Consider the following 23,238-nt stretch of genomic DNA (forward strand, 5'->3'; position numbering starts at 1 on the left):
GAAAAGGTCAGTATATTTATGGATTGCTTTATAAAAGGTACTATCATACATTGTTACATAGTAATGAATTCACAAAAATATGAAGAAATATTTACAAGTAAAACACAACCACAGAACAGTTTCACTTTCGTCGAAATGAAACACTTAACGCAGCTTCTATTTGCACAAAACAAAACACTCAGATTCATTTGATTCCACCTGGAAAGTTGCAAGCACAAAAGTAATCCCTACATCACCAAAGCAGAAACTGTATAATGAAACAAAACCCTAGACCTAACAAGTATATTTCTTGCTTTTTCAAATCTTTTCACACATAGACCTTCGGAAATTCACCAGGTTTCCCCCACTCTTATTTTCCTGGAGAGGAAAAAAAACCTTAGTAGGTTTAACCCTTTCACACACCTCTTCCTAGTTACAACCAGTCACTGGACATCTTGTTCTCAGCAAAGTTATAAACAAATTGCATTAGGTCAAGTGTCAAAGATTGATTAAAAAAATTGAGATAGGAAAACTACAGAAACGTCAAAGGTGTATGAATAAATATATATTTCTTTTGCTGGTAATGACTTCAATCAGAAATTATAGCTTGTGATTCAATAGTGATGATCAGACAGCTTTTCTACATACATGGGTTAACAAGGATATATGGTCTAGAAAGCAACTGAATGAAATCTGGCAACCTGGTATCCATGAGTGAAAGGGTTAAAATAATAGCATTTATAATATTTTAGGAAAAAACAAGCAAATGAGCTAGATTTTAAATAATAACCCTTTATTAGGTACCATGTCCCTTACAGTGTTTGAGAAAATATTATAATGGATATTGAGGAAAAAAAACTTTTTATATCCAGTTTATGCTTGGCTAACACACATACAAGAGATGCCATTTTCCTAATTTCTGTACACTCCTTTCTTCCTCCAAATAAATACAATTTGCACAGTAGGTATCAGAGATGAAAAAGCCTGACCTTTTAGCATTTTCACTGTATTCCTTAATGCTTCCAATAAATCTAGGTAATTGATAGAGGTAATATTTATACAGAATTTACATGATACAAAGCTTGACACAAGCTGAAAAAATTGCTACCAGCTCATTGTTAAACATTTTTTTTAAATTTGCCTCCTCTAGTTAGAGCTGTATTTTAACAACTCAAATTACAATATTCACTTTCTTAATAAATTATTTACAAGCTTTTGAAGTACAAAGGAACCAGCAAAATTCTTTTTTATTTGAAAGGATATGTTTCTACAAGAAACAATGTTCAGAGAGGAGAAACCTGGGTGCACTATATACAAGATGCAAATTGATCTCAAAAATTTTTTTTTGTTGTTTGTTTTTAAAATGTTTACATGTTCGAAATGATCCCTGAAAACTTCACAAAAAAATTATAAATGAAATTTGTGAAAATTCTGTCAGAGGTTAGAAAGATTTTTTTTCTGATTTTTTTTTCCCCTTGTAGATAGAAATTACTTTGTACAATATAAACAACAGGAAGAACACTCTCCTGGTTAGGGATACCCACTACAGCACAAAAAAACCCTGGAATTTTGTACAGAGAAAGTGAATACCAAAAGTCACGTGCAAGTCTAAAAGCGAATAGTGCACAAAGCCTCCGTAGGCCAAACCCTAGTGCATTAGCACAAAAATAAAAATCGCTAAGCTAGCATATCTACAATTTGTAAAATTATTATAATCAAAATTTGTAGAGGAAAGGGGAATAAAGCATTTCAAAAGTAAAAGCACCAAACTTAGACTAGATGCACGTGATGCTACTGTTGAGGCCACTAATTCCCATCAACTACTTTAAGAACCTTCGTAGAAATGTAATTTGAGCTGCAAACCATAAACCTTTTCAAGTATTCAATGGCCACTTCTTCCCATATTGTTTATTTTAATGTAAAGGAAAAAAACTTAAAAAGAAAAAAAATAGTAGCAGCATTCACTTAGGCAGAAGGAAGAGTGAGGTCCTTTGCTCTACTGCATGGACCTGGGGAAGAGGAACTAGTATTATACTAGTTAACTGTGACACAAAGTGGTAAACACCTTTCTTTCCAGAGGAAGAGCACCTGAATCCTAAATGCAGTCCCAACACTTATTGTGCATTTTTAGCCTTAGGTTCAGCAGAAGTGCGAATTGTTGGTTTGGCAAGTGCAACCACATCTAGGTTACTGCTCTCAAATGGAGCATCTCTGTCTTAGACCCCTTTAATTGAGGGTTCCTCTACAGTGTTCTGCACCACACAGACATGGGATTTTCACATCTTCAATGGGGAACTTGTAGTCATATGTTATCTCCTCGTTCACATTTATTTGTTGCTTGGAATAAATTACTATCTTCTTTTGCGATTCCACTGTGATGACTTTAGCGTAGCAATTAGGCTGATAACAGAGAGCAGAAAGTCATAATTAGACAGGTCAGTCCAGTCCCTTGGTAACAAGAGTTTGTTTTTTTTTCTGCGCCAAGATTGTAAGCCTGACATCTTTAGTGCTAGCATTTGTATTTCCTTGAAAGTTAACTCAATATTCTCTGAATGTGTGAAGACTATCCATTAAAGCTTGTGTAAATCATTGTTGTATTGACCATTCATGTATAACAATGAATTAGGTAGACTTTTGAATTGTTGTATATTCCTGTTGTTCAGTTATAACTTGAGTTCTGTTACAGAAATTACTCAAATACACCACTCGGACATTTCGGACCTCGTAGTGAAGACAGCTTTATTCATAACATTGCGGGGAGGTTGAAACTCACTGTTCGTGGTTCCACTCCCAATGATGTCATGAATAAAGTCCTCGGAAAATGTTCATCAGCTTTAATGCTTTGTAAATGTCTCTGATGCCCAAAACATTTTAAAGTTGTTAAACTCAATTAACAGCCTTTGCCACATTACAAGCTCTGTCATTAATTTTGCTTTTCTGTGAAAATCTATGTGGGATGTTGCAGATGGTCCACTACCTGAGGCAGAGTCAGTACTGCGACCCTCCTACCTGTTTATCTCTATTCTGGCCCACGTAAAAGTGGGCTGAAAATCCAAGGGAGGTTTGCCAGCTCCAGGAATACTGGGACCATTGTCACCTCAGCAAATTCCAGCGCAATGAATATTCCTGGTACTTTTGCTTAGATTTACTTTTGCTAATATGTACAAAATTAAAAGAGGGAAGTTTAGGGGAGACATCAGGGGTAAGTTTTTTTTTACACAGAGGGTTGTGAGTGCCTGGAATGACTTGCCAGGGATGGTGGGGTGGAGGCTAAAACATTAGGGGTATTTAAGAGCCTCTTGGACAGGCACATGGATGAAAGAAAAATGGAGGGTTATGGGCTAGTGTGGGTTTAGTACTTTTTTTTAAAAGGATTATATAGGTCAGCACAACATGGAGGGCTGAAGGGCCTGTACTGTGCTGTAGTGTTCTATGTTCTATGTTCTATTTCAAAAAGTTTGCCAGAAATTACAACAAATAAGTTACTGATGCAGTTTCTGCCTTACCTTAGATACTCAGTTCAAACTTAAAATGTAAAATAAACCTATCAAAAATAAATACTTACGTTGCAGCTATGGTTGATAAATCTGGCAAAATTGCCACATTTTGTGGCATCTATAATGGAATCATGGTCCACCCTGAACATATAGCTACTTCCAATTCCCTCATCTTCATACCGCTTTTCTCGCATGTCTGCAATAACCTGCAGGGAAATAAGGTCAGATAAATTAATGGAAATTTCATCTCATATTCGAAGTACAAAGACCTCAACCAGATTTCCTAGATAAGTCACCTGGACCAGATGGTGTACATCCCGGGATTCTGAAAGAGGTGGCTGAAGAGATTGTGGAGGCATTAGTAATGATCTTTCAAGAATCACTAGGTTCTGGAATGGTTCCAGAAGACTGGGGAAAAAAAGCAATTGTCACTCCACTCATCAAAAAGGGAGAGAGGTAGAAGAAAGGAAATTATAGGCCAGTTAGTCTAACAGTGGTTGGGAAGATATAGGAGTCCATTGTTAAGGATGTGGTTTCGGGTTACCTGGAGGCTCAAAATAAGTCATAGTTAGCATGGTTTCCTCAAGGGAAAATCCTGCCTGACAAATCTGTTGGAATTCTTTGAAAAAATAACAAGCAGGATAGACAAAGGAGAATTGGTTGATGTTGTGTACTTGGATTTTCAGAAGGCATTTGACAAGGTGCCACACATAGATAGATAGATAGATTGATAGATAGATACTTTATTCATCCCCATGGGGAAATTCAATATTTTTTCCAATGTCCCATACACTTATTGTAGCAAAACTAATTACATACAATACTTAACTCAGTAAAAATATGATATGCATCTAAAATCACCCTCTCAAAAAGCATTAATAATAGCTTTTAAAAAGTTCTTAAGTAGTTTACTTAAATACATTGAGTCCTAACCCCGGCACTTTAACATATCTTACTCCTGGCGGTTGAATTGTAAAGCCGAATGGCATTGGGGAGTATTGATCTCTTCATCCTGTCTGAGGAGCATTGCATCGATAGCAACCTGTCGCTGAAACTGCTTCTCTGTCTCTGGATGGTGCTATGTAGAGGATGTTCAGGGTTTTCCATAATTGACCGTAGCCTACTCAGCGCCCTTCGCTCTGCTACCGATGTTATACTCTCCAGTACTTTGCCCACGACAGAGCCCGCCTTCCTTACCAGCTTATTAAGACGTGAGGCGTCCCTCTTCTTAATGCTGCCTCCCCAACACGCCACCACAAAGAAGAGGGCGCTCTCCACAACTGACCTATAGAACATCTTCAGCATCTCACTACAAACATTGAATGACGCCAACCTTCTAAGGAAGTACAGTCGACTCTGTGCCTTCCTGCACAAGGCATCTGTGTTGGCAGTCCAGTCTAGTTTCTCGTCTAACTGTACTCCCAGATACTTGTAGGTCTTAACCTGCTCCACACATTCTCCATTAATGATCACTGGCTCCATATGAGGCCTAGATCTCCTAAAGTCCACCACCATCTCCTTGGTCTTGGTGATATTGAGACGCAGGTAGTTTGAGTTGCACCATATCACAAAGTCCTGTATCAGTTTCCTATACTCTTCCTCCTGTCCATTCCTGACACACCCCACTATGGCCGTGTCATCAGCGAACTTCTGCACATGGCAGGACTCCGAGTTATATGGAGCTGTGTAACAAGCTACGAGCCCATGGTATTACAGGAAAGATTCTAGCGTGGATAAAGCTCTGTCTGATTAGCAGGAGGCAAAGAGTGAGAATATAGGGAGCTCTTTCTGGTTGGCTGCCAGTGAGTAGTGATGTTCTACAGGAGTCTGTGTTGGGACCAATTCTTTTTACTTTATATGTCAATGATCTGGATGTTGAAATTGACAGCTTTGATGCAAAGTTTGCAGACAATACAAAGACAGGTGGAGGGACAGGTAGTTTTGAAGAAGTAGAGAGGCTACAGGTGAAGAAAGTTTTTGGTATGCTGGCCTTTATAAATCAGAGCATTGAGTATAGGAGTTGGGATGTAATGTTAAAATTGTACAAGGCATTGGTGAGGCCAAATTTGGAGTATTGTATACAGTTCTGGTCACCGAATTATAGGAAAGACGTCAACAAAATAGAGAGAGTACAGAGGAGATTTACTAGAATGTTACCTGGGTTTCAGCACCTAAATTACAGAGAGAGGTTGAACAAGTTAGGTCTTTATTCTTTGAAGCATAGAAGGTTGAGGGGGGACTTGATAGAGGTATTTAAAATTATGAGGGGGATAGATAGAGTTGATGTGGATAGGCTTTTTCCATTGAAGGTAGGGGAGATTCAAACAAGAGGACATGAGTTGAGAGTTAGGGGGCAAAAGCTTAGGGGTAACACGAAGGGGAATTTCTTTACTCAGAGAGTGGTAGCTGTGTGGAACGACCTTCCAGTAGAAGTGGTAGAGGCAGGTTCGAGATTGTCATTTAAAGTAAAATTGGATAGGTATATGGACAGGAAAGGAATGGAGGATTATGGGCTGAGTGTAGGTCGGTGGGACTAGGTGAGAGTAAGCATTCGGCACGGACTAGAAGGGCCAAGATGGCCTGTTTCCATGCTGTAATTGTTATATGGTTATGGTTACAGAAGGACTTGGACATATTAGAAGAATGGGCAAAGAAGTGGCAGATGGAATACAGAATTGGGATGTGTATGGTCATGCACTTTGATAGAAGTAATGAAAGGGTTGACTATTTTCTAAATGGAGAGAAAATACAAAAATCTGATGCACAAAGAGATTTGGGAGTTCTTGTGCAGGATTCCTTAAAGGTTAGTTTGCAGGTTGAGACCATGGTGAGGAAGGCAAAGCGATGTTAGCATTCATTTCAAGAGGATTAGAATATAAAAGCAAGGATGTAATGTTGAGACTTTGTAAAGCACTGGTGAAGCCTCTCCTGGAGTACTGTGAGCAGTTTTGGGCCCCTTATCTTAGAAAGGATGCACAGAAACTGGAGAGGGTTCAAAGGAGGCTAACGAAAATGATTCCAGGTCTGAATGGTTTGTCACATGTAGAGCAATTGATGGCTCTGGGGCTATATTCACTGGAATTCAGAAGAATGAGGGGCGACCTCATTGGAAGCTATCGAATGGTGGAAGACCTTGATAGAGTGGGAGTGGAGATGACGTTTCCTATGGTAGGAGTGTCTAAGACCAGAGGACACAGCCTCAGAACAGAGGGACATCATTTTTGAGCTGAGATAAGGAGGAATTTCTTTAGCCGGAGAGTAGTGAATCTGTGGAATTCGTTGCCACAAGTCTTTATGTATACATAGGGCAGAGGTTGATGGATTCTTGATTAGTCAGGACATGAAGGGATACGGAGGGTAGGCAGGAGATTGGGGCTTAGAAGAAAAATGGATCAGCCATGATGAAATGGCAGAGCAGACTCAATGGGCCAAATAGCCTATACCTTATAGTCTTATAACCTGCAAAGTTAATGGACTTTATCTACGTCTAAATTATTTAATAACTGAAATGAGCCATCTAGTGGTCAAGACTGGGATAATGCAGTTATCAACTGCAATAATTAACCTAATTTGGATGTTTTTCATTTAAAAAATAACAAATCAAACAGATCCTATAAAAAAATTCAACAAAACCCTTTACAAGGTGACTGCATTTGAGGGGGCAGTGGTGAGTGGCCTTCTTGATCCACTGCAGTCCTTGGGTCATGAGTAAAGCTTTTAGGGACAGAGCCACAGGATTTTAACCCACCGACACAGAAGGAACCGGTGAAGAAAGGAAAGGATCTTCCAGCAAAATCATGGTTCGGTAGCAATTTCATTGTCCGTGCGGGAAGTCCTGTCCACTTGTCCTATTCTATTCCTTTAGTTCATTCAACACCAATAACTATATATCTTCCTGGTCCCTGCACCATCATTTCTGATTTCTGGAGTGGTCCGAGGATTTAAACTCTTAAGAAGGTTTACGCCTCAACCTACTAACTGACATAGTAGGGACTAAGAGTCATTCAGCTCAGAAATGGGTTCTTCAGGCCATCTCATGCCCATGTGAATCATTTTGCTCATCCACACTAATCCCATTTCCCCACTTCTATGCCTTCTCTATCTGAATGCCTGTTTGAAAGCTTCTAAAACATATTAATTGTTACCAAATTCCGTAAGATATAGGAGCAGAAATAGGTTATTTGGCCCATGGAGTCTGTTCCACCTTTTCATCATGGCTGATCCATTTTTCCTCTCAGCCCCAATCTCCTGCCTTATCCCTGTATCCCTTCATAGCCTGACGAATCAAGAATCTATCAACCTCTGCCTTAAATATACAGTATGTAAAGACTTGGCCTCCACAGTTGCCAAAGAATTCTACAGATTCACCACCCTCTGGCTAAAGAAATTCCTCATCTTTGTTCTAAAAAGATGTCCCTCTACTCTGAGGATGTGTCCTCTGGTCTTAGACTCTCCCACCATAGGAAACATCACATCCGCTCTATCAAGGCCTTTCACCATTCGATGGGTTTCAATTATATCACCCCTCATTCTTCTGAATTCTACTGAATACAGGCCCTGAGCCATCAAATGCTATTTATATGACAAGCTGATCAATCCTGAAATCATTCCTGCGAACCACCTTTGAATCCTCTCCAGTTTCAGCACATCCTTTCTAAGAAAAGGTGCCCAAAACTGCAACATAATACTGCAGGTGAAGCCTCACTAGTGCTTTACAAAGCCTCCATTTGCTCATAACTCATAGGCAGTGTCAAGGACTATTCTGGAGTTATGAAATTATAGATAGCAGTTATCAATTAAATGAGAAACAGTCTTCAGGAAATAAAACCTACTTACAACTTAACTTACGCTGATACTTTCAAGACCATTGAAACCAATGATTAGGTGTGGGACATTCTGATTCTGTACCACTGAAACTACGCAGGGGTTGACAAAAGAGGAATGTTTATGTTAATTGGTAGCCACTGAGCTTCCAGAATGAGACCAAGAAAGGCATTAAGTGACCACCTCCTGTATTAACACATTGTTAAAGACATACAGTTGGCCCTCCTTATCTGCGAGGGATTGGTTCCAGGACCCCCCGCAGATACCAAAAAATGCAGATGCTCAAGTCCCTTATTTAACCTGTCTCAGAGTGGTGGACTTTAGGACCTGGCGGTGCTCCGGACCTTATTACACCTGTCTCAGTGCAGTGAGACTTTAGGACCCAGTGGAGTTCTGGACCTTATTTAACCTGTCTCAGTGCGGTGGACTTTAGGACCCAGTGGAGCTCATGACCCACTGCCTGCGGCTGCTGCTGAATCCGCAGTTTCTGTTCCGTTGACAGAAAACGATCACGTTTGAAAATAAAGTGGAAATAATAAAGCAATCAGAAAGAGGTGAAATGTCATCGGTCACTGGACAAGCGTTAGGCTACAGTTGGTCAACGATCAGAATAATTTTAAAGGATAAAGTGAGAATAATGGAATATGCGAAAGGCTGTGCCCTGATGAAAGTTACAATTATTGCTAAGCAATGCAGTGGTTTAATGATTGAAATACATACGTTTCTCAAGTGTTTTATATGCATAGAAAGGTAAAATATATACTATATACTACAACAAATCCGACTTAAAGACTGCCTGTACTTTAAATCATCTCTAGATTACTCATAATACCTAATACAATGTAAATGCTATGTAAATAGTTGTTATACTGTATTGTTTAGGGAATAATGTACATGCTTAAACAACGAGTGCTGGAGAAAGGACTTCCGGGTTTTCCCGATCTGCAGTTGGCTGAATCCGCGCGTGCAGAACCCGCGGATAAGGAGGGCCGACTGTATCCTGCCAGTTAATGAGCAGTTCAGGACAGGTCTGTTTAGCCACTTTATATTCTGGTAAGTTGTGTATTCAGGGAGCCATCTCCCACTGTAGCAAAAGTACATCTTGGGTGTCTGAAATTTGTGCTCAGAGATTTCGGATCAGCAACAAGTATCTGAATATTCAAAGGGATCTGACATTTTTTAAAAACTACCGATCCCCAAAACTGGTGGGCCTCCAGAGAGCGGTCTCAGGACACGAGTGCAGTTCCCCTTTAAAAAAAGGGAAACTGGGATGGGGCGCCAGGTTGCAAGTACGATTGAAACTTAGACCCCCACTCCTGACTATCCTGCTGGTGAATGTACCGTCTCTGGAAAATAGAGATGAAGATCTCCGAGCTAGACTGCAGTACTGTACCAGCAGAGCATCAGGGAAACATGGCTCACCCCCACCATCTTGGACGCACCGGTGCAGCCCGAGGGCTTCACCATCCACAGAAAAGACAGGGTTGCTGAGTCTTCTAAAAGGTAGAGGAGGCACAGTATGCTTTATGATTAACTCATTGTGGTGCACAGACGTGGCGGTTTTGTCTCTATCCTGCTTATTCGAGCAGGAACACCTGAAGGTCAAATGTACATTTTCTTTGCTGAGGGAATTTCCCACCGTCATCCTGGTAGTGGTGTGCATTCAGGCCAACGTCAGGCAGGCATTGGAGGAGCTGAACGCCATGATCAGCCATCACGAACAGTACACCCTATTATTGCGGGGGATTTCAACCAGGCCAGCTTGAAGATGTCTCTGAACAACTACCACCAACATATCACTGTGGAACCAGAGGAGCCAAAATACACAACCACTGTTACACCTGCATCAAGAACTCTTACTGTGCCATCCCTCACCCACACTTTGGAAAGTCCGATCACCTGGCTATATTTCTACACCCCGCATACAGACAGAGACTAACGGCCGCAGCATCAGTGGTGAGGATTAAGAAGGTAAGGTCAAGGGAGGTGGAGGAGCATTTACAGGACTGCTTTGAGTTGGTGGACTGGACAATATTTAGGGATTCATCTTTGAATGTGAATGAATACACCATATTTGTCACCAACTTCATCAAGACGCATGTGGATGACTGTGTGCATTCAAGAACATACTCAAACCAAAAGCCATGGGTGAACCAGGAGATGTAGTGTCTGCTGAGGGCTAGATCAGTGGCATTTAAGACCACTGATCCAGAACTATAAAGGCTTTTAGCTATGATCTACCAAAGAGTAAAAAATCAATTCCGATTGAAGTTAGAGATGGAATTGGATGCACATCAGCTTTGGCAGGGCTTGCAGGCTATTACTTCCTACAAAACAAAATCTAACATCATGAATGGCTGTGATTCTTCACTCCCAGATGAGTGCAACACCTTTGACGTACACTTTGAAAGGGAGAATAAAACAACACCTGTGCAAATCCCTGACAGCATCTGGTGTGACGGACATGGACTGTGCCTTTAAGAGAGAGACAGAGAAACTGACTACAGTACTGCTGCTTGCTTCTGGGTTGCTATGGTGAGAGAGGTGGAGTTATGTGATGGACAAGTTCGAGGTTTATGCAAGCTCGCAGCGTGTTTATTTAAGCAAGGTCGGATGACTCCCTCACAGACACACAGTGGAACACCGGTTAAGGCAACCGGTGAATGAAAGGAGACCAGTGACAGAAGAGTCACTGGATGGAACTTTCGAGTGCCCACAAGAGTGGGTTGAGGATCAATCAGGAGAATCGATCAGTAGCTATCACGGTGTGTAGAAGGGCTGACCCTGTGGAGGCTACCAGTGTGTTTACCCTCGAAGACAGCACCCTTCGTGATAAGCAACGTTTGGTTAACTCGAGGGTGGATTTGGAGTCCGACGACGGCAACGACTGTTTATTCATTCTTCTCCTATTGTGGATTTCATCTCAGCTTACAGACACCTCTCTCTCCCCCCACCAACTCCGTGCATTGAACTAAACTTTCTCACATTACCATTGTAAAACTTGTAACACTGCTAACTTTTGATTTACTTGGTTTAAGTTACTATATTAAGTAGTTACTAATAATGTGTTGCCTTTAAGGCATTTGTTTAGTTTATTACATTTTCGCTTTAGTAACTCATTTGTTATCGTTTTCTAGTTAAAGTTAAGGTTGTTTAAAGTAAATTCGTTGTCTGTGATATATCGCAGCATGCGATGACGTCACACCCGGTTACGCCGCGTCTTGTGGGAAAATACCGGTTTGGAGAAACGGGAAGGAGGGGGCTTATGTGTGCAGGATCAGCACGAGAAAAGTTTTCTTTCTACGCACTAGAAACATCAGTGAAGCAACGCCGTAAGTTCATGAGATAATCGATATGTTGAATTAAAAATGTCAACGCTGATTCTGTTAAAAGTAATGACGGTTGATAAAGTTTATGTTTTTTGTTATTTAAAGAGTTGCGGATAGTTTGTGTTGAAGTGTATTTAAAGCCAGTCGATGGCGTAGGTAGATTCTGACTGTATGTTGCACTTTAATGTACTATAGTTGCTGTAGTTTTACTCTTGCAAGTATTTATGATGTAAATGTGATGTCAAGAAGGAAACAAATACTGTATATATTTTGTATTGTTTTATCAACAGTTTCCACCATACGTTAATGTGGAAGAGTGAACAGTAAACGGTTAATCTTACTGGGACCACCTCATTGACTGGTTTATGCTTGGTGTTTAGTTCAGAGTTCTTTTACACCTGTGCGAGAACACTACAAACAAATAGTGGTTTTAGATCAAAACCAGACTCCAGTCGTGGTCTATTGCTGCTGGTTCATTTAAACCATTGAGTGTACGTAACACCGGTGACCCTGTGATCTCTGTCTCGAGGCTGACATCAGAACATCTTACAAGAGGGTGAACCCTTGAAAGGCACCAGGCCTGATAGTGTACCTGGTAGATAGCAAACCTGTGCTAACTAATTGGTGGGAGCATTCAAGGACATCTTCAATCCCGTACTGCTGCAGTCAGAAATTCCCACCTGTTTAAAAGGGCAACAATTGCACCAGTGCCCAAGAAGAGCAGTTTGATTTGTCTCAATGACCATCATCCAAAGGTACTCACATCTACGGTGATGAAATGCCTTGAGAGGTTGATTATAGCCAAAATCAACTCCTACCTAAGCAAGAACCTGGACTCACTGCAATTTTCCAGATCTGTAGCACTGGCTCTACTCTTGGCCATGAATCACCTGGACAATAGCAATGCCTCCATCAGGCTGCTGTTGGTTGAGTACACCACAATGTTCAACACAATCGTACCCTCAGCTCTAATCAACAAGCTCCAAAACCTGGGCCTCTGTACCTCCCTCTGCAACTGGATTCTTGACTTCCTCGCTGAGAGAGCACAGTCAGGCGGATCGGAAATAACAGCTCCTCCTCACTGACAATTAATAGCAGTGCATCTCAAGGATGTGTGCTTAGCCCACAGCTTTACTCTCTCTGTGGCTAGGCACAGCTCAAACACCATCCATAAATATACTGATGACACAACTGTTGTTGGTAGTATATCTGATGGTGACAAAGAGGCATAAAGATCAGCTGGTTGAGTGGTGTTGCAACACATCCGTGTACACAAGATTAGTAAGACCAAGGAATTGATTGTGGACTTCAGGAAAGGGAAGTCGAGGGAACACATACCAGTTTTCATTGAGGATTCAACACTGAAAGGATGGGCAATTTCAAATTTCTGAGTGTCAACATCTCTGAGGGTCTATCCTGGGCCCAATACATTGATGCAATTACAAAGAAGGCATGACAGTGACTACATTTCATTAGAAGTTTGAAGAGACTTGAAATGCCACCAAAGACTCGAGCAAATCTCTAGAGATGTACCATGGAGAGCACTCCAACTGGCTGCATCACCATTTGGAATGGAGTGGCCACTCGACAGGATTGGAAAAAGCTGCAGAGAGCTGCAAACTCAGCCTTCTCCATTGTGGGAAATAGTCTCCCTGGCACCCAGGACATGCCACCTTCAAAAGGCAGAGTCTCAAAAAGGCGTCACCTGTCATTAAGGACCCCCATCACCCAGGACATGCCACCTTCTTATTGCTACCATCGAGGAGGTGGTACAGGAGCCTGAAGATACATACTGAAGAGCTCCTTCCCCTCCACCATCAGATTTCTCCGCTGCAAAACAACAAATTTCGTGACATATGCTAGTGATATTAAACCTGATTCTCTTCAGATCTACTGTACATGCCTGCATGGAAATGAATCGCAGGGTTGTATAGTATATGGTGACATATATGTACATACTTCAATAATAAATTTACTTTGACCTTTGAGATCTGCTGTGTGAAGATTGTTCTATCTCTCATACAGTTTCAGTATGGCTCAGTTTAGTCAGTCACGATAAATAGCAAGTTCCAGATATGCTCCAAATGTGTATACAAGATCACTCCTCAGATTCCCTCTAAAAATCATTCCTCCCTCCTTAGAAGTTATGCCCTCTTGTTTCTGATGCACCTACTAAGAGATAAAATTCTAAATATTCCCTAATCCGCAATGCCAACATCACTTAGCCTTCCACCCCATTCCACCATTAACTGCCTCGCTGATGTCCCCAATTGTTTCAACAGTATCTCTCTCATCAGTATTTCATTAAGCCCCTCTATACTGTCCACAAGTAATATTACCGTAGATTCCGGATTATAAGCCGCTACTTTTTTCCCACATTTTGAACAGCTTTGAACTCTGCGGCCTATAATCCAGAGCGGCTAATACATGGTTTTTTTTTCATGCCGCCTCGTAAACATTTTGCCTCGTAACAGTAGACCAATAAAATTGATGAGTAGTTCACAGAGGTCCAATGAAATTGTACGATAAATCAAGCGCACTTTCACAATTAAATTATTGTAAATCAGTCATTTGTACTCACCCTCATCAACATGGAAAATACTCGAAGCAAGACCCGAGCGCGTCAGACCCGATTAGACCCGATCGCAATGCGCAAGCGTCAGACCCGATTAGACCCGAGCGCATTGCGCAAGCGTCAGACCCGATTAGACCCGATCGCAATGCGCAAGCGTCAGACCCGATTAGACCCGAGCGCATTGCGCAAGCGCGTCAGACCCGATTAGACCCGATCGCATTGCGCAAGCGTGTCAGACCCGATTAGACCCGATCGCATTGCGCAAGCGTCAGATCCGATTAGACCCGATCGCAATGCGCAAGCGTCAGACCCGATTAGACCCGATCGCATTGCGCAAGCGTGTCAGACCCGATTAGACCCGATCGCAATGCGCAAGCGTCAGACCCGATTAGACCCGATCGCATTGCGCAAGCGTCAGACCCGATTAGACCCGATCGAAAACGCTGCTTTTAAGTTAAAGTCGATCAATAACTTTTCCTGGTAGGCTGCAATATATATATTTTTACCAGTCGCTAGGAGATATTGGAATGTTGTTCGTGCTGTTCAGTAAAAAAGTATATGCAACGTAATTTGTGTTACCGATACGTATGTATATTTAAAAGTAGCGGTGCGGCCTAAAATCCGGTGCGGCCTTTACAATTAAAAAATTGATTTTATTTCTAAAATTAGAGCCTGCGGCTAATAATCAGGTGCGCTCTGTAGTCCGGAATCTACGGTACTCACTGACCAACTCCTCACTGCTACCCCCTGAAACTAGTACGCAACTCGTTTCTTCCACAATCTAAATCTTGGGAGTGTTAAAAGGAACTATCTTTGTTTTAGTTTATGCCTTTAAACTCCACCCTAAAATGCACAACATCTAAAGCCCCTTGCACAGGGGAAATGCAAGGTACAATATCAAAGTCCAGTGGCTTCTCATCAACTCACAGAAATATTTCTAGGCGACTATCTTTAGTCCTCACCATAAGCTCTGTCCCCTAAAACCAGCCCTATCCCCTTTGTGAACTTGCTCTAACTTATTGACACTCTTACTACCCTATATGACCCTGAAGTAAGCTTCTGGCTGCCACCCAACCCCTGCCTGCCTCTCATCAGCTATTGCTTGAATCTCACCGGCACTTCTAGACTCAGGCATTGTGGTGCTCGCCCAACTAGGTCCCTGTCTTCTTCAATTCATTCACAAAACAATCTTCCTTGAATCCTGATCACTCTTCACCTTTTATCTCCTAGTCTCACTGCTGTTAAATTCTTGTACTTTTTCCTCAAAAACCGTCCACGGCTACAATCTACAATCTCCCCCAGTGCTATAAACCCAGTATCTCTGTGCTTTTTAAAATCTGGTCTTTGCACATATCTGACCGTAATCACCCCATCACTGTTGATACAGTCTTTAGCTGCCTGTGTCCTCAGCTCTTGAATTCTCCCCATCAACAAAGGCACAAAAAGAAAGGTGAACATTAAGCAGCAACTACCTGTCGGATGTTTTGTCCAACATATTCAATGACCATCTCATCCGCTGCAATGGGCTCCATAGCAAAAAGTCCCCATTCATGGATATGACTCTTACAGAACTTCAGCTTCTTCCTACGGAACTGCACAGAAACAAAAGTCGAAATGAGAACAGGTGACTCAACATAAACTCAGTTGGTATTCTATGAGGATAAATGACTAAAGCACAGATGTTTACAGACTGTGGCAATATTTATGAATTAGACCTTTAAAATGCAGATATTGAAAGTTAAATAAATGAACACAGTCCTTAACTATTTGTCTTCTTCCTTTTACACTATGCAAATATATATTCTGAGAGATAAGAACTGGAAAAATTCATGAGTTGCAAAACTGATAACCTCCAAAAAACCACAACCTTGTCGTAGGGTTTGGAGACTTGCACTCCTCAATGATCCAGAGAGCTGGAGTCAGGGTCTTGTGCTTTGGCTTTTGGTAGGGTCACCCAAGCCAAACTGGCCAAAGGGTAGAGGCCAGATTAAGAGTGGTCCACTGGTCCTCCAGGTTCAGGGGTTCAACTCAAGGCTAACATCCCAGACTGGTCCAAAAATAAAATTGTTATGGGAACAGGAATGAAGAACCCTTCTATATCTGTGTGCAACAGTACGAACAGACAGAGATGGGGGACCTTCATTGCTGCCCTAAACGCCAGTGGTGTAACAGGCAGTAAGTAAGCAAAGTTGATAAAACAGTGGGTGGTTAAAAACAAAAAGACTAGGGAGTTTCCAAATTATTGCTCATTTTATGTAAAATTAGGGGGTCTCAGACAGGACAGTGGCAGGTATTAGTGAGGGAAGTGTTTGTGATGAGATGGGTGAAAGGATTGCTATCCAATCACCAGTAAAAGGTGAAAATAAAATCCTTTGCTTAAACAGTGCACACACAGTTCCACTGAAACCCTTCAACAGAAAGATATAAAGTAAAGAGAATACATGTTGATTACTTTTAAATCCTTCAGACTTTAGTGTTGATTTTCTATACAGTTAGCTACCCATAATCTTTAGCAAATGATCGTACACTGTAGTTTTAAAAAAAAAATCGGCCAACAATCCAAGTGGCAAGGCAAGAAAAAGTGGGTACTGCCTTACCAAGAATGAATATCCAGTAATGGAGAAATTACTGTTGTATTTAAAGTCCTGGATAAGGAAACTGCAATCAAAGTGAATGGTAGTGAAACGACAAACCTTCAGCTGATTAAATTTAAGGAGATCGCTGTCTGCAGGTAAGCCGCCCATAAAGGAGGACAAGAGTCTGCGCTGTTCGGACCGCCTCTCTGAGCCTGCTCGAGTGGAAGCATGAGGCTGAGCTGGAATACTCATTCCCTGTGAGGAAAAGGATGTCTTAGTGATATCGATGCTGCTGGAATTATCATGTACAATACTTCTTTTTTCCGCACACGTCAAGTAAGAAAAGCTTTGATGATTAGTTATTAAATTTTGTGCTGCTGGTCATTATACAAGTCATCAGTTTTCATTGACTTGCAATACTTAATAGGCATGCACGTCACCAGAATAAGCAGGTGACATGCAAAACTTTTTTATAGCACTTCTCTAATCCTAATGATCTAAGCCAGGGGTTCCCAACCTGGGGTCCACAGACCCCTTGTTTAATGGTTTTGGTGCATGGCATAAAAAAGGCTGGGAACCCCTGGTCTAAGGAACTGATCACTATTCAATGCAACAAGTTTAAAACCTTGAATGTTCAGCTATGTTAAGAATTTCCACACAAAACCTGAGGAGCAGCTAGGATTCCACAGAGCACTGGCAAAAGACAAAGAGACGTGGGAACAATGGTTCTACGAAATACTCAAGGAGGAACATGACCAATTACTAGTGAGCGAGAAAAGCCCCTCAGATTCAGATCAGCACTGCCTGTCTGCAACATTTCTAAGTAACTACACATTTTTTGCTGTAACATTTCCATTTCCTTGGTTACAACACACAATTAAGAGACAATTTGAAACAGAACTGCTCAACCTTCAACCTAAACACATAGCTCAATTAAATGGACTTTTTTTCTATGACCACTAGACAGCTTTAGTTTGGAATTAAGTCTAAATTAAACTTTGGAAAAATCAAGGCATGTAATGGGTCCCAGATGTTTCTTTGGTCCAATTAATTACATCTAATAAACAGCACAATTGTAAAGAACATGTCGAGCAAGTTGTTCATTGTGAATGGACTCTGACGATGTTACTTAGAAATCCTATAAAATTCTGAGTACTGATTCTATTAAGTCTTTCTTTTAAAGACCTTGGAAAACTGAAGATTGTACCTCAAAAAGTATTTATTAACAAGAAACTGAAAATCTCTAAAGACATGATGTTTAAAGCCATGCAATATGTACAAATATGGCTAAGTAAAAAGTGTTAAGGTATCTTTTCTCCTTCATCCAAATGACTGCAGAACAATTAAAATTAAATTAAAGATTGTATGTCTACATAGTCCTATTTGTATGAAGTTCTTCCAGTCAGTTTAGCTAGGATATTCAAGATCCAAATAAAAGCCAAGTATGGTAGAAAACTACCCTCTCTCCACATAAAGGAAGAAATATAGTGACACGAGCTTTAAAGTGGATTCAGAATTCAACATTATATGGCCGCATCATATCATTCATGCCTCAAACTATTACAGTAATCTTACTTGTGTGTCAGCTGGTGGCTCATCAGCTAATGTGCCACTGATGTTGAGGTATTTTGCCTTGTCCTTCTTACTGATTTTGTAATAACCTTCACTCCGGGCACAGCCAGTTATGTGCTCCCTCATTCCATCTTCCCTTTTCTTCTTCTTAACAGTGTAAGTATTGGTATGTACAAAGTGTTAAGGAAATGTTTCTAGATAATCAAATAAATGTAACTTCATAACCCAAATAATGCAGTTAAGACAGTGAGCTTCACCCACAATCTTCTTTCAATATAAAAGCATGGATCAAATAATCTTAAAGTAACACAATAAACATTATTAGGAATGTTTCACTAGGATATTACATTTGTACTGATATATCATTATATTTAAACCTGTGCAAATCATAGTTATGAATTAATTTTTTGCCAAATATCTGAAATTGAACTACTGTGCACTGGTAAGCGGGGTTTACCAGAACTTGGTCTGATGTTGGATTTAGGTAATGCCAGGAATCCGACTGTTAACAACTGACCATCATTGACTTAAGAAGCACTGAAACATATTAGATTTTTTAAAAAAGTGATTGGCATTGGAATCTTCGGTCTGGCATCAACAACCATTGTAGATCAGAGGAGAAGGGGTGTGTTGGCCAGAAAGAATGACAATCTTCAAATCAGTGAATTCAAATGAATCAAGGACAGTGGAAGCGGTCTTTGTTCTTGCCATGTGCTTGGGGGATGGAGGCTGCCATTTTGTGAAGACACTCTATTCTCCATTTTGTGAGCTTGACATGCTGGACTGGAGGTCATTTCCAAATAAGGAGTTATTTGTGAGGTGTTCTTTGGTTGGCTATAACATGCAGGATTGTGAATGCCTGAGGTGATTCGAGCTCAGTTGCTGACTGAGAACAAAGAGCCATGAGTCAGCAACTGTCCCTTGATGGGGAGAGGACAATAGATGGATGCTGCTTTGGACCAGAGCCAATGACCAGGTGTTAAAGGCCAGACACTTGACCTGCGGCCAATGACACGGGCATGCGACATTTGAATTGATAAGAAATGGATATAAAAGTGGATGCTTTGTGGGTGCTGGTGGCGGTAACTTTGAAGAATAACTATCGCAGATATAAGCGTGAAGAACCCTGCATGAAGCACGTGGAGAGTGAATCAGGACCATGAGGAACAAGGAATGCCTGGCCAGTGTAAATTCCTCCGCCTGGGTAATACCTTTGCTATTCTTTGACTATCCAGGAGAGTCAGGGATACTTAGCGGGTGTGCGCACAAGGTATTTAGTGTCTGAATTCACGTACTTGTTAGTTTGAACAATAAAGGTAATTGTCAGTAAATACAGATCTCTCTGTGCCTCACTCAGAATCGTTGGAAGAGGTAGAAGCGGTAGCTCTCTCTCTCTCTCCTTTTTCCAGCAGGTGGGAATATAAACTTAAGTCATTGGTGGAGGATGGGTGGGTATTTTAGCTATAACAGCATGTAATTAAGGGATGTGTTCAAAGACAAACTTCAATGACTTGTAACTTCCCAAAAGGTCTCTGCAAACATTACATTTTGTGTTTATTGATTCATTACTGGAAATGAAATGTGGTATTCTGAGTTCACTATTTCTCTTCAGAATCACTTTCCTTCTTTTTTCTGTTCCTACCTCCCATTTCACATAAAATTGCTAAAAAAAAACAGGTGATAATTACAATTATTTTTGTCTGCTTTCAAAATTTAATTTCAAACCAATTCAACTTAGATTGAGAAAGTACAAAGTGTGTGGGATGTGTCATTTCGTATATTTTCTAATTTTTGTCGTTATCAGTATGGACCGTAATATGAAGTATAAAAAATGTAGTACTTTCCTCTCTGATATTCATCAGTAGCAGTGTTTTAAAATACGTATAGTTTTCACCTCCTACAATTTTTTGTTGCACGTTTAATTGATTTTATTATTTTTTATTTGGTTGGGTTTGAATTGATTCTGAAAAGTATTGCACAAATATTGGACAGAGGATTCCAGCTTGGGGAATTCAGAAGTGGCAAGCTTCAAGTAAGACCAATAGGCAAAGGTTAAATGACACAGGTGACAATTTGTAGATAGCTGAACAACTGCAAAACATTAAATGCATCATTTGTTCAAAACATATTTTGATTATATGTAATAAATAAAATTCAAACATTTATAAACAATTTGAATAATTTGATTAGAATATTGATGAATAATGAAATCAAGTGGCAACATATGACTTTCCTTATAAATTGTTGGCTTTCCTTATTATAAGTTATTAACGTACTAAGAAACAGGTAACTCCATTGCAAAAGCTTTGGTTGTAAACACTGATATAAAACATCTAACTAAATATTAATGAAGCCTGAAGATTTTGCATAATTTTTGGTTGCATTAGTAAATTGCCTGTGGCATTGCTCACGGTTACTCAGGGCTTCATAAGCATAGGTTTAAGATGTTTTTGTTCAGTCCACTAGAAAAGAAATACTGTTTTATTAGCACAGATAGGGCACAGCGGGGTTAGGAACTGATGCCTGACCCTGGAACAGATTGAAGATCTAGCGTTATTTAGAGACGCTTTTCAACTGAGCAGGAGTGGATTTGTTTCCCAGTAGCGTCAGAGAGGAGCTGTTGAAATTATTGGAAACTGGTGTGGGAATCTCAGGAACTGGATATAGAACTTTAAAGTGAGCAACCCCAAGGTTTAGCAGAGTAGGCGACCAAAACCAGCAGTATTGAATGCCTGGAGATTTAGAATTAGTGAAATGAGAAATTCTGTGATAGATATCATCTTTTTGAGTAGGTAAATCACATTATTTGTATTTGCATTGCGTACAATAGAGTCACGCAATAACCCCATTGCTGCTTTTAGAATCTGAAGGACGAGAATGTGGATGATCAATTATTTTGCATTAATTCACTATTCCAATTATCACCCAAAGAGATGCAAGTATTATTTAAATGATTTGCAATGTATTTATAACTCTCATCTCAAAGACAAACGAACGTTTCAGGTAGGCATAATAATTGGAAAGGATATAAGGATGATGGACCCACAGTGTGTCATTTAGACAGTCCATGCAATTGTCCTGCAGAAGCATCCTATCATATGTAATTTTCATGAATTTAATATCTTCCTCATCTATTCCTTCATTCCATATATCATACAAAATGGTCATCTCCTCAAATTCAGAGCGGGGTTTAAATAGTGATCTTGGTGGAGAGGAATCAGACGATGGTATATCATCATACCACTCATCATATTTTTTCCTATGCCTTCGAGTCCATCTTTCCTTAAACTTAGCTTTCTGTTTCTCATCTTCGTATTCTTCATCTTCATCATCCTCAGCTTCAACCTTGATCTTTGTCTGCAGTTCTTTCGAAATCAACCTGTCGGATTCTTTTAGCTGCTTTTTGCTTCTACAGTCCCCAAATATCTCAGTGAAAGTAGCAACACTTTCCTCCCTAAAGTCTAATGTGACAGCCGCTGGGTCTTTCAGACCAAAGTGATCATCAACCCGTGGACAACTGAGGTCTTTAGTATCAGCTTCAATTGTGCTAGCCTGCAAAGGAGGCCATATCTTACCGACCACTTTATCTACTGGTTCCTCTTTTAACTGGGACTCAAAAATCGGGACTGGTGCTTGAGATGCGTGCTTTTCTCTTGCATAGGTGATTTTGTGTTGAGGGACCTTCTGGTTTGGAATACTGCCAGGAGGCAATGGTGATACAGGTTCTGGCAAAATTAATACTCTCTCAGCTTCAGACTTGTCTCCCTCTTCCATTTTTTCCTTATTTGGCACCATTGCAGATTTTATTAATGGACTCAAGGCAGAGTCAGGCAATAATCCCAACTCTACTGGGAAATTAGGAGGAGAAATGAACGTGACTGGCAGAGGAAGAGAAGGCGATAGCAACTTATTCACACTTAACAATGGGGAGGTGTTGGATGGTTCCTTATGTGTTAGGTTTTCCTTTTCTCCATCCAGTGAAGACTTTTTGGATGCTAACAATGGAGATCCAGCAACAGTATTTGCTTCAGGAAAAGCAGCAAAGTTGAAATCTCTTCCTGGAGTACGGGGGACTCCAGAATTTACACCAGGTGACTGAGATGGATACATAAATGGACTGCCAGGAATGTGAGGAGAACTAAGAGTCAAACTGTTTCCTGTTAATGGCCCTTCACTGCCTGGAGTCTGTGGAATTGTCTCAGTGCTCAGAGATGTTGTAAGACCTTTTACAGGGTCAGCCACAAAATCGCGCCCAGGAGTTCTTGGCGGGCCATCTTCAGAAGCTGTTTTCACCAAGGCTGCGTGTTCAGGTACTGGAGATCGAGTGACGGCAAGTACCTCCTGCTTGCCAGGTGTCGGAGGAACTGCTGGGATGGACATCGATGGTTTTGCGAGGGATGAAATTGAAGTATCGGAATCAAAATGAATTGAAATTTCTCTGCCAGGTGTGTGTGGAAGACCATCATCCTCATCTGTCGTCGACAAGGTGAACTTCAATTTGTTACGCATTTCGGAGTCACTGTCATCAGACTTGTTCAGAACACTGCTTTTAATAACTGACAGAGCAGCAAGGGCTCCTGTTGGAGTAGGTGGCTTGGGAATTCCAACATCATCGGCTGTGTCGACCTTCGGAAGCTCAATTAATTCAATATCTGGATCCAGTTCCTCTCCTACAAAGAACATCATTACAATATTAAAATTGAATTGAATTGAATTGACTTCATTTCTTACAGCCTTCACATACATGAGGATTAAAAATCCATCTAAATGTGCAATGTGCAATCATAGTAATTTATAATAAATAGAACAGTCAATGTTAGATAGAGTACACTCAAGTCAGCGCGAGTTCATCAGTCAGTCTGATGATCTGGTGGAAGAAGCTGTTC

General features: G+C 40.7%; 1 protein-coding gene across 1 annotated transcript in view; it reads right to left on the minus strand.

The window, feature by feature from the left end:
* setd1ba (SET domain containing 1B, histone lysine methyltransferase a) overlaps positions 1–23,238 on the minus strand; it is a 153,769-nt gene continuing 130,531 nt past the window's right edge. Inside the window, exons 14-19 of the mRNA XM_073065588.1 lie at positions 21,379–23,022; positions 18,356–18,519; positions 16,898–17,035; positions 15,677–15,796; positions 3,545–3,682; positions 1–2,379 (exon numbers count right to left, since the gene is read on the minus strand). Coding sequence (XP_072921689.1) covers positions 2,206–2,379; positions 3,545–3,682; positions 15,677–15,796; positions 16,898–17,035; positions 18,356–18,519; positions 21,379–23,022 — 2,378 coding nt within the window. The 3' untranslated portion in view covers positions 1–2,205. The remainder of the gene's footprint in view (positions 2,380–3,544; positions 3,683–15,676; positions 15,797–16,897; positions 17,036–18,355; positions 18,520–21,378; positions 23,023–23,238) is intronic.

The sequence above is a fragment of the Hemitrygon akajei genome, chromosome 14, assembly GCF_048418815.1.
Source record: "Hemitrygon akajei chromosome 14, sHemAka1.3, whole genome shotgun sequence".
Lineage (NCBI taxonomy): Eukaryota > Metazoa > Chordata > Chondrichthyes > Myliobatiformes > Dasyatidae > Hemitrygon > Hemitrygon akajei.